At 37.8% G+C, this 16,112-nt stretch overlaps 1 protein-coding gene across 3 annotated transcripts in view; it reads left to right on the forward strand.

The window, feature by feature from the left end:
- The first annotated feature begins 590 nt into the window (after positions 1-590).
- Positions 591-16,112, forward strand: part of fam171a1 (family with sequence similarity 171 member A1) — a 46,515-nt gene continuing 30,993 nt past the window's right edge. For 2 of the 3 annotated variants that reach the window (XM_014015650.1, XM_014015651.1), the window contains exons 1-3: positions 591-980; positions 11,765-11,992; positions 12,630-12,722. In XM_014015650.1, the coding sequence (XP_013871104.1) occupies positions 866-980; positions 11,765-11,992; positions 12,630-12,722 (436 nt within the window). In that variant the 5' untranslated portion in view covers positions 591-865. The remainder of the gene's footprint in view (positions 981-11,764; positions 11,993-12,629; positions 12,723-16,112) is intronic. The other variant, XM_014015652.1, reaches the window with a different exon arrangement.

The raw sequence follows: 16,112 nt of genomic DNA on the forward strand, positions 1-16,112 counted from the left end.
TTGTTAAATTAGTTGTCAAAAGAAGAAATTTATGGAGCTAAAACTCCACAGAAATAGGGAACCCTATATTGCCCTCCGGTGTCACTTTTGGGTAATTAGTTTTGGATAAAAGTGAACACAATGAAACCGTGAAAGTGTAAAAGTAAAGCCACAGAATGTACGCAACTGTTAGGGTCAATGCAAAAAAAATTAAATAAATAAAATGTTATAAGTAAAAGTGATGATGTAACAAATAAAATCATTAAGTTTTGTAGTTAATTAGACGTAGTTAACTCTCAAACAAATGAAAGGAAAGAATAGTGGCTGTTGTAGGTATTTTTATTATTTTTTATACAACTGAGCTAAATGTGTATGACACATGATTTTATACTCAAGCAATGGAAAAGTATAACTTTTTTCTGTGCCTTAAAGTCTAGATTTTTGAGAAGTAATGAGAACTATACACTACTATGCATTGTAAGAATGTGTAAAACAACAACAAAAAAAGAAATTTTAAGAAAACACAACTTGTAGTTACAATATTTGTCCAGCAGATGTCGCTGTATCTCCACAGATTATTGCGGTGCTGCGCGTGAAGCAAGCCGCCTGTTGGTGCTGCTCTGGGGCAAGAGAGGAGCAGGGCCGTCTTCCTCCCTGACCCTGAGAAAAAAAGGGCTGGGGGATGCACGATGAAACACAGCTTTACGGGCTGAAAACCAGGACTTCTATTGCTGCAGAACATGGAGCGTCGCCTCTTTTGCGGAATAAACACAGCTGTGAACCGACAGTGAGTTTTAATAAGGCGAAACATTTTTGTTCTTTTTTATTTTTATTTTTTACTTCGTTTTAGTTACACCGATTGCTGTGATTCACACACACATCTGCAATGATGTTGTGGGCTGTGGACTGGAGCAGGACTGCTGCGACTCTGCTCTGCCTTTCGGGCTATCTTTTCTCCAAAGCTACCGCTAAAACATCATTGGAAGACACAGCGGCACAAGGTAAAAAAGTGAATTTTATGTTTTTATTCGCTTGTTACAGCCAAACAATAAGCATAGCCGGCTTGTTTTCAGGCTAACGGAGCGGCTAACCCAGCTCGGATGCTGAGCTGCTCCAAAGTTAGCTAGCGTTAGCGAGTTAGCTAAAACCAGAAGTTTAGGATCTTGGAAGTGTTTGGTACTTTAAATAAAAGTTTCTTAGAGTCAGCCTTGTTTCAAAATCATGTTTTTTTTAATGAATGAAAATGTTTAAGTATTATTCGAATCCAGCTGCTGTGATTTATGTCATTTTAAGGATTGTTTATTTCACTAAACAACTGGATTAATCTGTTATATTAAACTCACTGTGTGCTTTAGTTTAAAATTGAATTAAGTGTGCTTTTCTTAAAGCCAGTGACTAAAATAGGCTAGTTTGTTAATTATAAACTAACCTATTTTGGCCACTTCATTTTCAAATCCTATAAACCGTGTTTATAGGATTATACCAGACTGTGTAGTTTGCTTCATCTCTAAAGAGATGCTGCTCTTTAATATTGTTTATTTACTGTCTTAGTTGTGTGTGGTGTTTAATTTACATTTTGTTGTTCTTTTTTTTTTTTTATTCAAGTGCATTTTTTGTTAGAGACTGAGAGTCCACTTTGTTAAACATTTGTTTAAAAATGAAACTTTATTGATTTATTACACTTACATATTACGCTTTTATAGTTATTAGTTGTAAAATGGTCACAAGGCAATATTATCACTTATCGCAATAATTTTTGAGACAATTAATCGCCCTGCAAAATTTGTTATCGTGACAGGCCTATTAATCACCAACCATTCTTTAAATAAAGCAAAACAAAACAAAAGTAAAATAAACACAAAAATAGACTCTGAACAACAACAGAGCCTAAAATGACTTGTTGAGATTGCTTATTTTGTTCATTTTGCTTATTAAAAGTTCTCTAAAAGCAGGGATTATTGTGAAAAAATCAAAACACTTGCAGACATGTTTTTTCTTTCTTAAAATATAAAAAAATCAATTGACTTCTTTTGATAACAAACCTATTTTTGAATAAAAATAACGTAAGAAAACAAATTTAATTCTAAAAGCATATCAAATCATGGAAAATGTGCAACATAATTAGCCAAAAGTGAAGAACAGCTAGTTGTTTAGTGTTTTGGTATTTATTTGACACATTTTACAACAGAAAATGTCAAACCCTATTTGTGAACAATTGCTGCTCATGGTCTTACATTATTTTAAAAAATCAGATTTTATTTTATCTGTTTAAAAAACAAAAATTTAGTATCACATCACTTTGCCTTTTTGGACTTTGTGGTTTGTTAAAACATGGTTAAAATGTTATAATATTTATTTTATACTGGCAGTTTAAGTTGTTTTAGGTCAGTTTTGTTGCCATTTTTATATATTTTACATCCTTTAATTAGAAACACTGATTACTTGAACCTCAAACTCTAAATAGTTTTTGTGCAGCGATAAAAAATGTTCTTATCTACAGGGTCAACTATTCACATAGTGTATGTTAATACATGTAAAAAATATATGATTAATAGTCTTATATTATGTGTTGTTTATTTTGTCCTGTTTTTATTTCCCTGAAGATAAAAATGTGATTTATTGGTTTTCAAATTTACAAACCAGACTATAAGTGAGAAAATGATAATGGAGGGAGGTGAGTAGGCAGGAGAAAAGAATAATCTTCTTTAGTTTGCAGAGGGACTCATAAGCTACAAAAGTATATAAAGGATGTGCAAAATGAATAATACTGTTCCCCTCTGGCAGGTTTGGACAGTAAACAGATCTGTCAAGGTATCTTTTCACCACAGAAGCCGACCCACGCAAAGGTTTAAAGCGGTTATGAATCACAATAATCGGTTTGCTTGTCGTTCAGTCACTGACTTCAAAGCTGCTCTGTTGTAGCAGCTCTTAACATGGAACCACATCTGTTTTTATCAGTCGCTTTTATTTATCATCACGAAGTCCCAGCCGTCTGTGATCACTTACGTTGCTGGCTGGCCTACATATCTCTCAGCAAATGTTTTTACAGTAGGAGAACAAACATAAACGTGGTGACTGTCTCAGTAAATCAGACGTTGGTCGAGTCGAGGAAAGTTTAATAGCAATTGATTTTCCTTTACATTGCAAGTCAACAGTTTAAATCTGGGTCAAAATTGTGTCACTTTAAAAGTCTATCTTGGGTTTGCTTCTGTCCATTTCGTTTTCTCTGCCTTGGATTGACCTTCTAATGTCTCAGAGGGATGTGCTTTCAGGTCGATAACTGAGATTTTCTCCAACAAACGGTGTAGATGAGTGGAGCCAGACAGAAAAACTACCCCAGATATTTATCTGACTTACGCTACCGCTGTCCAGAGGAAGAATGGCGTTGCAGCCTTACAGACAAACATTTGCTGCTGAGGCTTTGTAAGGGCAGCCAGGAAGTAGAGTAATCAAATCATGTTTTCACCAGACACCCAAGCTTCATTTTAATCATGAGATGCTGGTGTAAACACTAACGTGCCCAGCTCCATCAGGTCAAGAATAAGCACTGCGTTCAGAGATTAGGTCACTGACCTCGTTGGGTGAAGAGCAGTCTGTTTTAGTGTTTTGACGGAAACGTTACGTGAACTGAGGATAGTCCCATTTGCTCTTACGCCAGTTGATGTAACCTAATTAATTTCTCCCCTGCTGAGCTAATGGGATTGATAATATTGTATCTGTTCTTACTTTTAATCCAGATGAGGGAAAAAAATAGCACCACTGGCACGGCTTTAGATAAACCCAAAATATACGTTTATTATTTTCTTTTTTGTGATGTCATTGTAAGTAAATATTGACATTATGTCATTAAGAAGGTCAAATAACTCAAATATGTTTTGTGAACTGATAGAAAATAAAACTAGAATGGCTCTCATTTATTAAGACTCACTCAGCAAAGGCAGTGTGTCTTGTGAAACAATTTAAATTACTCTGAGTTAAGATTTTGCTTTTTGTTGGATACAATCTTTTTCCACTGCGTAACTTCACACTTGGGTAGTGGGCAGGAAACTCACCAAAAAATAAATAAATAAATAAAAAAAGCAAACGCACAAGAGAGAAATGCTGAAATAGAAGGTTTATTTACAAAAATTGCTACCATAAACAAGTAAAATGGGTTGTTTACTCCCCTAAAGCAGTGGAGCTTGGATGCTGTTTTAGATCAAGAGAGACTTTTTTGTTGTTTTTTAATCCACTTAGGTTTAAATAACAACCCAATAAAATGGATCACGTGATGCTGTTTATCTGTTGTGTAATTTTAAAACTTTGAAAAGAATGAATGGATTTTGGCCAATTGAGGCTTCGCAGTTCATCTTGTAAAGTTTCTTTATTTTCTCATTTTGCTAATTGTAGCAAAACAAAATATAGTATATAAAGATAGTTTTAAAATAATTATTTACATTTGTATTACCTATACATATAAATTTTTTTTGGCTGTGTTCATAAAAGTCATAAAAGCCAGGACTAAAGTTTTTTTGTGTTAATGTTTGAAAAGACTTTCTTGCTGAAACTCTCCTGATTAAACTTGTTTTTTTTTTTCTCAAATATCTATTCAATTTTTGGTAGTACATTTAGGGCTAATTACTGCCCAGACTACATACTACTTCTTTATTCATGCTTAATAACTCATTAACTAATCTATATACTGTTTGCATATGTACTGTATGTAAATGCTCATATAAATGTACTTTCATAGCATGTGTTAAGACATGTAGATAATGTTTGAATCTACTAATCCTGCAGTGCATCAATAAGTTGTTAAGGCAGTTAAGTATTTTTGTGAAGCCTTCTAAAGTGAAGACTATGATTAGTCTCTAATAAGGTGTAGTTATTATAGTGTTACCCAGTTTTCCCTACTCAGTTTATTACACAGCTGTATATTCCTTTACAGTAACAGTTTTCATGCTGAGAAGTTCCATCTGTTCTCATTCCTCTCATTTAATTTTGTGTGTTCCCATAATTAACCACATGCTTCTGTTGGAGGTGGTTAATTATTTTTAGCGACAGCCTTAATAATACTTTTTCCTTTCAATCTAATTATCTAAGTTGTTCCTAATCATTAGTTTATTATTATTTTTTATGCATTTCATAAAAGTGGTAGGAAGACAAAAATTTTACTTTTGTTTTAGATTTGGATCTATCTGCTGCTTGTTGAGGAACCGGTCACACAGATCTTAAGCATTCCTAAAATAGATATCCATCAATTTGTATGCTCATGGAAATAGCTAAACAAATGGTATACATTGAAGGGATTTTTGTCATTAATGAGCCAGTAATAAAGTTGTTTTCCCCCTTCTCGATCAAGTCTTGTGTTGTATCTAAGAATAGCGCATTGGAATTTAGTTGGATTTGAAACATAAAAACCTCCTTTCAAGATATTTTTTCATCACCATTGCAGCTTTATCAATCACTACACAGAGTGTGTTGTGCACAAGCCAACCTTCTCTTCCCCTATTTGGAAGAAGTCCCAAAACATTTCACACACACCCAGTGGACGCCAGCCATACCATCCATTTCCATGTCATCACACCTCAGCTACACGTTGCTAAAAATGAGTGGCCTCTCTAAAAGATAATTTAAGATTTGGGGAGGAGAAAACACTCTCTCCTCCTTTTGTTGTCCCCCTGGGTGTCCCTCTTTTTGCATGCATCCAAAACACACAAATCACCCCTGTTGCTTTGACTTCTGTCACTTCAGATAATTACTCTGAGACCAAACCTGTTTGACTTTCTTTTCTTTTTTCACATTCACGAGTAGGAAGTGAGCGTAGAAGGCAAATATGTAGAAGTGGAGTGCTCTTGAATCACTCCTCGAGCTGATCATCTCCTCCTTTTTTGTACATTGGAGCAAAGAGGAGACTTGTTTAACAATGATGTCAGCTGTGCACTGATTTATTGGACAAGGACAGGGAGGAGACCCTTGGATTTGTATGTGCGATTTTGACTCGACTCTCCCGTGGGAGAGTTTTTTTTTTCTTAAGTGAACACAGCTGGTACCCCTAGCAGCATATCAGTGGGAGGGGATGTGAGGTCACAATCTTGCACAGAAAAATAGACCTGCACATAGATACACACACAAAAAAAAATTAGGGAGGTGAAGAGTTTCTGTCCTTGTGAGGGGGATAGTTTCATTTTTCAGTTCTCTGCTGAGACACTAATAAAAAGGAATGAAAGGAAAGTTCAAGACTGACACACTCTTCTTGCCTTGCAGTGTACATTTTTTTAAGGTAGTGCACTATTTGGCTGAACTCCCTTCTGCAGACCAACAGAGTGGTTCAGTTGACTAAAGGATCCCTGGGTGGGGGGAGGGGAGTGTGTCTAGCCAGGGATAGGTATGTGTTAACATGTGTGTCGCTGAGGGTGGGGTTTCACAGAAGAGTTATGACAAAATTTCAGCTTCGGTGAAGTACCGGGAGAGGTGGGCCTGTTTTGGTAAAGAGTGAAGAGAGGTGGGGAAAACCTTTTAGCCTTAAATGAGAGGTCACCGTGGGTCAGACCAGATGGAGGGCCTGGCTGAGATGTTTGCAAAGACAATAAAGAATGTGCGGCTTTGGTGAAAGTACACTGTTTGTCTGCCAATTTTTTTTAATCACACCTCAGAGAAATAAGCATCAGGCTGATTTTTGTTTCGTTCCGGTGTGATTTACTGACACACAGTTTTGTTTTCTAAACAATCCCCCATAGCTAAAGGTGGTTTAATTTATTTTATAAATAAAACCACTTTTAGCTATGTAAAATCAGGTGAGTTGTGAAAGTAAACTAAATAAAAGGTCTAGCATTCCTTGAAGGCATTTTCATGCCAGAGTTTTAGATAATCTTCTATTGCAAAATGAAGTTTCAGCTGCAGCCTTGAAAATAATATTATAAGCAGTGTTTGGCGATATCACAAAATGTCACGCTCAGAGTATGTGTTGTGAATGACTCTCAGGTCTTGTTTACACTGCTCTGTTTTTAAGTGAAACCGTAACATTTATGTTTCGGTTTTGGCCATTTGCATACACAACAGTAATTGTTTTCTCTGACAACAAAACATTTAATTCCATACTGAGAGTGGAAAATTTGGAAACACCTGACATCGGTGTGAAACAGCAAATTTGCAACTGGCTTCAGTCAACAGTTTTTCTGTGCTTGAGTAGATGAACAACAGTAAAAATGGCAGATAAAGGGCTGTTAGTGCTTTTATTTGGTCTGACAGACCGTCTACATTTTCCTGAACCTTTTTAGATTAAAAATTTAAAATCAAGTGTAGCTGCAACCAAACAAACGTTTGTGTATTCATTATTTGAATGCAGCTGATTTAAAGCTCGAGATCGAAGTGCCACGTGCGAGTGTTGCTAAAATACAGATATCACAGCGCCAGGTTGGCTCCAAAAGTTTAATTGTAGATGTCAACCCAATAATAGTTCCCTGAGCCTCATGCCCCCGGTACCAGGGGCAACACAGTTTTTTCCGTTTTTTATTTCTTTTAACTTATTTTAACTTAAGATCTGTGAGTTGAACCTGGACATGTTTGGTATCAAAACAAAGCTAAGAATCTTTATTTTTACATCCACCAAACACAGTTCAAACGACAGGCAGTTGAATCAGAAAGTAAACAAACTGCACATAATGGTGTCACTGCAAATCTGTAAATAGTACATTCAAGCTGTACTTGTACTGTAAAGGAAAATCTTTTGACATTATTTTTTAAAGCAAGTCAAAGTAGATTCCTAAATATGTTGTAAAGTGGATTGAAAGGTTTTTTTCTCTTGATTTTGAGTGAATCCAACTGAAGTCAAACATACACTCACCGGCCACTTTATTAGGTACACCTGTCCAACTGCTCGTTAACACTTAATTTCTAATCAGCCAATCACATGGCGGCAACTCAATGCATTTAGGCATCTAGACATGGTCAAGACAATCTCCTGCAGTTCAAACCGAGCATCAGTATGGGGAAGAYAGGTGATTTGAGTGCCTTTGAACGTGGCATGGTTGTTGGTGCCAGAAGGGCTGYTCTGAGTATTTCAGAAACTGCTGATCTACTGGGATTTTCACGCACAACCATCTCTAGGGTTTACAGAGAATGGTCCGAAAAAGAAAAAACATCCAGTGAGCGGCAGTCCTGTGGGCGGAAATGCCTTGTTGATGCCAGAGGTCAGAGGAGAATGGGCAGACTGGTTCGAGCTGATAGAAAGGCAACAGTGACTCAAATAACCACCCGTTACAACCAAGGTAGGCAGAAGAGCAACTCTGAACGCACAACATGTCGAACTTTGAGGCAGATGGGCTTCAGCAGCAGAAGACCACACCGGGTGCCACTCCTTTCAGCTAAGAACAGGAAACTGAGGCTACAATTTGCACAAGCTCATCGAAATTGGACAAGAGAAGATTGGAAAAACGTTGCCTGGTCTGATGAGTCTCGATTTCTGCTGCGACATTCGGATGGTAGGGTCAGAATTTGGCGTCAACAACATGAAAGCATGGATCCATCCTGCCTTGTATCAACGGTTCAGGCTGGTGGTGGTGGTGTCATGGTGTGGGGAATCTTTTCTTGGCACTCTTTGGGCCCCTTGGTACCAATTGAGCATCGTTGCAACGCCACAGCCTACCTGAGTATTGTTGCTGACCATGTCCATCCCTTTATGACCACAATGTACCCAACATCTGATGGCTACTTTCAGCAGGATAATGCGCCATGTCATAAAGCTGGAATCATCTCAGACTGGTTTCTTGAACATGACAATGAGTTCACTGTACTCAAATGGCCTCCACAGTCACRAGATCTCAATCCAATAGAGCATCTTTGGGATGTGGTGGAACGGGAGATTCGKATCATGGATGTGCAGCCGACAAATCTGCGGCAACTGTGTGATGCCATCATGCCAATATGGACCAAAATCTCTGAGGAATGCTTCCAGCACCTTGTTGAATCTATGCCACGAAGAATTGAGGCAGTTCTGAAGGCAAAATGGGGTCCAACCCGTTACTAGCATGGTGTACCTATTAAAGTGGCTGGTGAGTGTAGTTTCTCATTTTATATAACATATATGGTGACAAATGCATGTTTGGATAATTTTTCAAAAGAATAAACATTCAATAACAAGTCTTTTAAGGTAGTTAAGAAAAAATAACTTTTGAATGTAAAAACTTAAGATTTTTTAACATTTTTTAATGGTACCATCATGGTCTGTCCTGTGCAGAATGAAAAAAAATGCTAAATTATTTCTTTACTAAAACCTCTGTAACTTCGCTCCAGTTAATTTTAGCAGCATGAATCTTTGCACAGATAATGTCCACAAGTGGATTTATGGTTTCCAAGAGTTTTTAGCCTGATTCATTATGGTTTTAAATAGGTTATATACTGTCTAATGAAAAAAAATTTCAGGTGAGAGTGAACAAAAATAAAAATAATTATGTTCCATCCCCAATATCTTTAAAACTACATTAGCTGTTTTAATCATTATACTTCCAATGAAATCTCCCAAGTGTTAGCTTTATTTTGATACCAAGATTATTTAAGTAGAGTTTGTAAATGCTGAGATACACTCAATTACATTTAGCATGGCATTTTGAGCAAAAACTTCCAAGAAAACCTGTTGGGGCTTAAGAGCTTAAGTACACTTAACAAAAATATAAACGCCTCATGTCAAATATTGTTGCCATGGTGAGTTAACAACAGTAAATGAGCATTTGCTGACATTTTATTGTACAAAGGTAATATTTCTCTTGATTTGTGTATAATTTTTTAATCTTAACTTGCTGTCAGTGAGCATTACTCATTGCGTTGTTTTTTTACTCGGTGCATGTGTGGGGGCATGTCCAGTGGGTGATCAGACAAAAAGAGCAACAGCTGGACAATCCTTGGAATGGGGTCAATAAAAGGCCACCCCAAAATGTCAATTTTGTCACGTCATAATGCCTCCAATGTCGTAAGTTATGCAGGAGCATGCCATTGGCATGTTGGATGCAGGCATGTCTACCAGAGCATTAGCTGCAAGGTTCAATGTCCATTATTGGACCATAGCCCGTTTGAGAGTTTGTTTCCAACAGACTGGCACTACTGCAAATCGACCTCACCCTCGTCGGCCACTCCAGCACAAGATCACCACATCCGGCTCGTCCATCTGTGGGATCGACTAAGACCAGTGACACAGACAGCTGATGAGACTATTGGTCTGCACAACAGACGCATCACACCTCAGACTGTCCGTAACCGCCTACGAGAAGCCAATTTGCAAGCTCGGTGCCATCACCATGGTCTAGATCTCGCTGCTGTCTGGCGTAGGAACTGACTCACATGGGCAAATGCACATGTCCGATGGCCCTTGGCACGTTGGAGAAGAGTGATGTTCACTGATGAATCCAGGTTCCAGTTGTATCGTGTATTTGACATGGGGCGTTTATATTTTTGTTAAGTGTAAAAAAGGACCAGTGAGGCAGTGATTTTTTTCTAACAGAGTTGAAATAATCAATGCCAAATTTTTCAACAAAAACCTTGCAGTTTGTTAGCACATATGTAAAATATGACTTGACTGAATTATAGCCATTTGTGTTTTTGAAGGTCAACTGGCTATAGTGGCCACCTTGAATCAGGCTCACTCACAAAGTTAATGATTTGTAGATGAACATTCAACAATTACTTTTTTAAGAGTTTCCATTGATTTCATTTAGTGGTTCATGAAATCTTTTGGTAGAAGACAGACATATGACATACACACAGACATGTGCAACAACAGTATCATCCACTTTTTTCTTTTAATGGCAGACAAGACGAGAGGAAAATACGTTTCATTAGAATTTGTGCTGCATCATTTAATACTTTAATTTTGCTGCATGTTTGTTCGCCTCAATATGTGACTGTTAAGTTCTAATTCTGGTTGGTGATTAACTCGTTTAAACTATTAAAACAAAAACAAATATACCCTGAAGCATTCTGTGGATTCAAGCCCTTAAAACCTGAAAAAAATACTAATAAGTTTAATTGTTCTAAAAAAATGGAATGGAGTGCAGGCTTCCAGATGATTATCACCCCAGCTGACATGCATTTCCAGACATTGTTATAGATTTTTATATAGGAGCGTTTGCTGTAGCTGATTTAGCCTCAGTCCACATTTTCTGGCTTTCTTCATACTCCAGTTTATGGTGGTGATTAAACAAGTTTGGAGTATTAGCATTAGCAAAGTAAGCACTGGAAGGAGAAAACGTGGGGTGTGGCTGTTAACATGAAGAAGTTAGTTTGCCTGATTTGTAAGTGTAGTTTTGGAACACAGGGTAACTGGTTTAAAGTCAAAACATGCAGGTGTAATTGTCATTTATTAATCGTCATTAGTCGTTATCAGCTAAATGCCACAATTAATCGAGATTAATTTTTTTTGCTAATATCGCCCAACAATATACATAAGTACTTTAAACATACAGTCTAACATTTTTCCACATATCTCATTATAAAATTGTTTTTCCCCATCAGTTCCAAGGCTTCTTTGATAGAAGGAAATGGTCCATTGTGTTGGAGGGGAAGTGTCATTGGCTGTAGTCCAAATAGATGGTCAGACGCTGTCTCATTTGCTGGGATGTGGATTAGAGGCCGAGCATCTGCCACAAAAACTAAACCCAGGGAATGAAGACAGCTGAAATTATAACACCTTTTGTGTTTTATAACCATAAAGGAGTCTCTTTCATTGTGGGTTCAGACTTTGTACACAGTGTTTTTGTTTTCACACCGAACTTAACCCAAGCTGCATGCTCACTGAGCTGTCTTGCGTTCACAGAGGTGACTCTGAAGATTCATCTGAGTGATGCCAGCACTCACCAGCCACTGTTTGGAGCCACCGTGCAGCTCTTCTCCAATCAGTCTTTTGTAACCACAGAAACCTCATCAGCTGACGGCAATGCCTACCTGCGCTTCCCCTACCGCCTTGGGATTCCACTGGTTGTCACTGCAACAAAACAGGGATATGTGCCAAACTCTGTTCCCTGGACTCCTTCCAGATTACCTGGTAAGTGTATCTGTGACCAGGGGTGTGTGATACCTTTTAAAAATAAGTACAAAAATATAATTGTGTATTGGTCCTATTTAGTAGGTCAGTACATATGTGTGGGCAGGTTAAAAGATTTCAGTTATGTGTGTTTATAAAAAAATTGTGTACGTTTGTGCCAGGTGTGTGAGCTAATGATGATTGGAGTGCTCCATTACTAATTTATGGCACTAGATGCCAAAACCCAGCATGGGGGTCTCCTTAAGCTTCCCTTTCTCTAAAGCACACACGCTCAAACACAAAATATCCCCCCAGAGTCTGTAGAAATGTGTGTGTGTGTGTATGTGTTGCTGCGAGGCAGTTTATTTAGGAGGTTTTTATGTGCCAACGGAACGGCAGCCAATTGGATTATCACGCTTACCAACTCTGAACAATAGAGGAGTGAAAGGAAGGAAGGAAGAGGGTAGAGGTACAGTTTACTATGTCAGACATTTGTTCTGTGCAGACATAATGAGAGCTTGTGTATAAAAAGTGTAGAAAGATCTCCACTTGTTATATCTGATGATAATCAGAAATATTCCCTGGTATGTTTCTGCTCTGATACTTAATTTATTCTGTCAGTTAACACAGAACCCTTATTGTTGTGTTTCACTCCTAGTGTTTTCCTCAATCAGTCTTGATCTGCTCCCAGAAAGAGCTGCTACCCTGATGGTGTATGAAGATGTTGTTGAGATTGTGTCTGGTGTGCAAGGTAAGCACAATGTTGAAATGTGTCTTAAGCTATACCTTCAACTCGCTTACAAAAAGAAAAGAAAAAGAAATGAGCAACTTTCTTTCAAAACTCTTAATTGGAAAGACTTGATCTATTAAAAAACATTTCATTCAGGTGCATAAACAATCAGGTGATATACTGTATCTCAGGGCTTCTGCTAGTTGGAGAACTACATTCATAGAAAAGTCTTCCGAATGGCTTGTGGCATTCCCGGGTGTTCTCAATTTCCCCGTGTTCAGTCCTGTCGCTTGAGTTTAAAACTTTATGTGCAGCAAATTTTTACTTACAATAGTCTCAAAGTCGATGCAGGCATCTCAAACACAAATTTTTTTTGTGAGAGTCTTTGACCCGCCTCAAGAACGCTAAAGCTGCATTTTAACACCTGCGTTGGAGTTCTCGACAGACAGAAGACTTGTCCAGGTCTTAAAACCAACAAATGACCTATAATAATATTGACAAATTAGGCCAAATTTGCTGAGATGTGTACAAAGCAAGCCAAGATGGGTATGGTGTTGTCTGACGCCTTATTGGAAGGGGCGGGCTGTCAGTGCAAACAGTTTGTCGTGGCTACATTTCTACATAGAATTGCATATAAATATTAGTTTTTCTTTGGTTAGGTTTGGTTAGTTTCTTTGGTTTTTCTATGAGATACATCATACACTGCAGATGTGTGCACCTTGGCAATTGTCGATTCCAAACTGAGTTTCTAACTCTAACCCTAACTGGAACAGCCGCTCTGTCTGACCAAGAAAAGTCACGTGATAACCAATACACCTCATTGACTGTGATTTTAAAATACTGCTGTTCAAAAGGTGACATGGCTTTCTGGTTACTTGGTCACTCAGAATCAATGACACTGCAATAGAAAATTTGCTTATATTCATTTTTTTTTGCTCCTGTAATTACGAGTTGCCAATCAGTCTGAACAAAATTAGCATAGATGTGCAGAAAACTGAGGGGGTGGGACAAGACGTCTGTCAATAATTCTGTACCATGAAAGACATTAAAAGCACAAGGCTTTGAGAAGTTAGCCAACAGATTTTCCTGAGACTGTTTGGCACCAGTTTTGTTGAAAATATCACAAAATATAATACAATATTTTAATTTTGTGTTTATTAGGTATTTTTCACATCAGGGAGGGCCCAGCCCTACTATAACATTTATACTAGCCATCTCTGGTTGTTTGTCTTCATTTAGAACGTTGTTTCTTTGTACATTTTCAAACCTAATCTTTCCAACATATAATGGATAAGTAGTGAAAACTGTTCTCCTGTGATTTATTGTTCACCCACCCCCAAACCCCTCAGAAGACCCCAGGCTGGCTTCACATTGTCATTACAACTGAGCTCAGTCCATCTGCCAAAAAAGATGATTTGATGCAGTTTAAAGCTTTAGAGCATTTACTATTAAAGCTTGAAGTTTAAAACTCTTGTTATAGTATATTTTTTGCCTTTGTATTCATACTACAACTTTAAAGGAACAAGAAACAAATTTCACGTTTGCACACATTTGCAAATCTAATTCATGACTGTGTGGCTGTTGGTCGGCTGCTTTGTTCAGGTCTAATGATATTAGACAAGGTTGTCCCACTCAGGCAAATTAATTCAGTCTCTTTGTCTGCTCAACCTTTTGTGTATTTGTGACCACCAAGGGTGTAATTCAGCCATATTGTGTGACTCTTTAAGAAAGAAAATGACAGAAATAGTCAGCAGGCTCCATTAATATGTGAACCTTCTGCTCTGAGCACGTGCAGAAGTGAAGCAGAGGGTATCCCGACACTCTTTCAGACACTCTGTCATAATGTTTTGTGTGCCTAAGCACTGGGGGGGGGGGTGTAAACTTTGGCGTGTGGCATAAATATAATGGAGGGAGAGGAGAATAGAAAGAATACAGTATTCTGGGACGTGGGGTCATGGGTGGAGCAGTTAGTGAATGTGGAGGGAGGGATGTTAGAAAGGGGGGATGGGCGGATCAACAGAGGGAGAAACAGATGAGAGAAAAGTGGAGGGAAAGAGACAAGAGAGCCGGGGAAGGGAACACACAAAGAACAGCAAAGGGGTCATTTCCTTTCATGAAAACAACTGCAGAAGGGAAACCGTCACAGTTGAACTTATATTTTTTTAGAACCGGTTTTAGACGGAAACATGAAAGGTGGCCTCCTGTTGCAGATACAGAAGTCATAAGAGAAGAAACATAAATGATGAACACTCATGTTTCTGTCTCACTTCTCAGGAATGTGCGCTTGATCCTGTACGACCTCAAAATGACATCACCTTGCCGAGATTAGCATTGTGCACTTAATTTCTTATTTTATTGTATTTAATGTGTTGATGGCAGGGTGAGACCGGACGAGAGACGGTGACTGTGGGGAATAAAATGGAAACAAGTACTTGTGCAGGGAAACATCAACAGTAGGCATCAGAACAGCAGTGAAAAAAAGGCTGACTGATGCATTGTCTTTAATGTATCGATCCAGAGTTACTTCCATTACGCCTAACTGAGGGCTGAAATTATGAAAACGCATTAGATGACAATGAGGGAAATTAAACTGCCTTGTTAAATGTGCTAAAACAAACATCAGGATCAAAGACGGCCTGTTAATTTCTTGTGAGTTGGAGGTCTCCTTTAGAGAGTGAACCTCACATTAGTTTAATCTCTTTGTACAACACTCCTCAACCCTTATTGAACATTTTGTATTAAACAGAAAAAATATACATCTCACTTTTCTGTTTTTGATTTGTTTCCCCTCTTGTTCTTAGTGATCAAAATATTTTTGTAGCTTTCAACTTCCAAGTCTCTAAATCCATAAAAAGATGATCATGAACAAGCCCCTTTTTATTAAACTAAAACAAGAACCCGTTCGTACTTGTCGAAATAGGCAGTTTTTAAGAAATACTGCTTCAATAGAATTGTGCAAATTAAACATTTTTGTTAGCGGCGTTAGTTAATATTTTTTAATTTTGTAACATTGGGCCTCATGCAAGAACCGTTCATACGCACAGATTTGTTCTTAAGTTGTGCGTATGAGTGATTTAGGAGAATTTGTGGTATTCACCAATGCTTTTGTATTCTAAGATTTTCTTCAGATACGAACAAAATTCACGAGTGGTCCAGACCTGTCGTATATTTTACGAGCAGTCAGTTTGCTGTTAGCCAGGCGGATTTTCCTCCCTAATAACTTTATATTTCATTAGTTTGAAGATATTTTGAGTTGAAAATAAATCACACTCCATAATTATGTTGACAGTAGGCTATTCTGCTTGAATTAGAATTATAATTTTAAATGTTTTTTAAATTTAGACTAACAATATAAATTGTCCGGCCGGCCGGCTTATCCAGGATCGGGTCGCGGGGGCAGCAGCAGAGAGA

This window comes from Austrofundulus limnaeus, unplaced genomic scaffold, assembly GCF_001266775.1.
Source record: "Austrofundulus limnaeus strain Quisiro unplaced genomic scaffold, Austrofundulus_limnaeus-1.0 Scaffold132, whole genome shotgun sequence".
Classification (NCBI taxonomy): domain Eukaryota; kingdom Metazoa; phylum Chordata; class Actinopteri; order Cyprinodontiformes; family Rivulidae; genus Austrofundulus; species Austrofundulus limnaeus.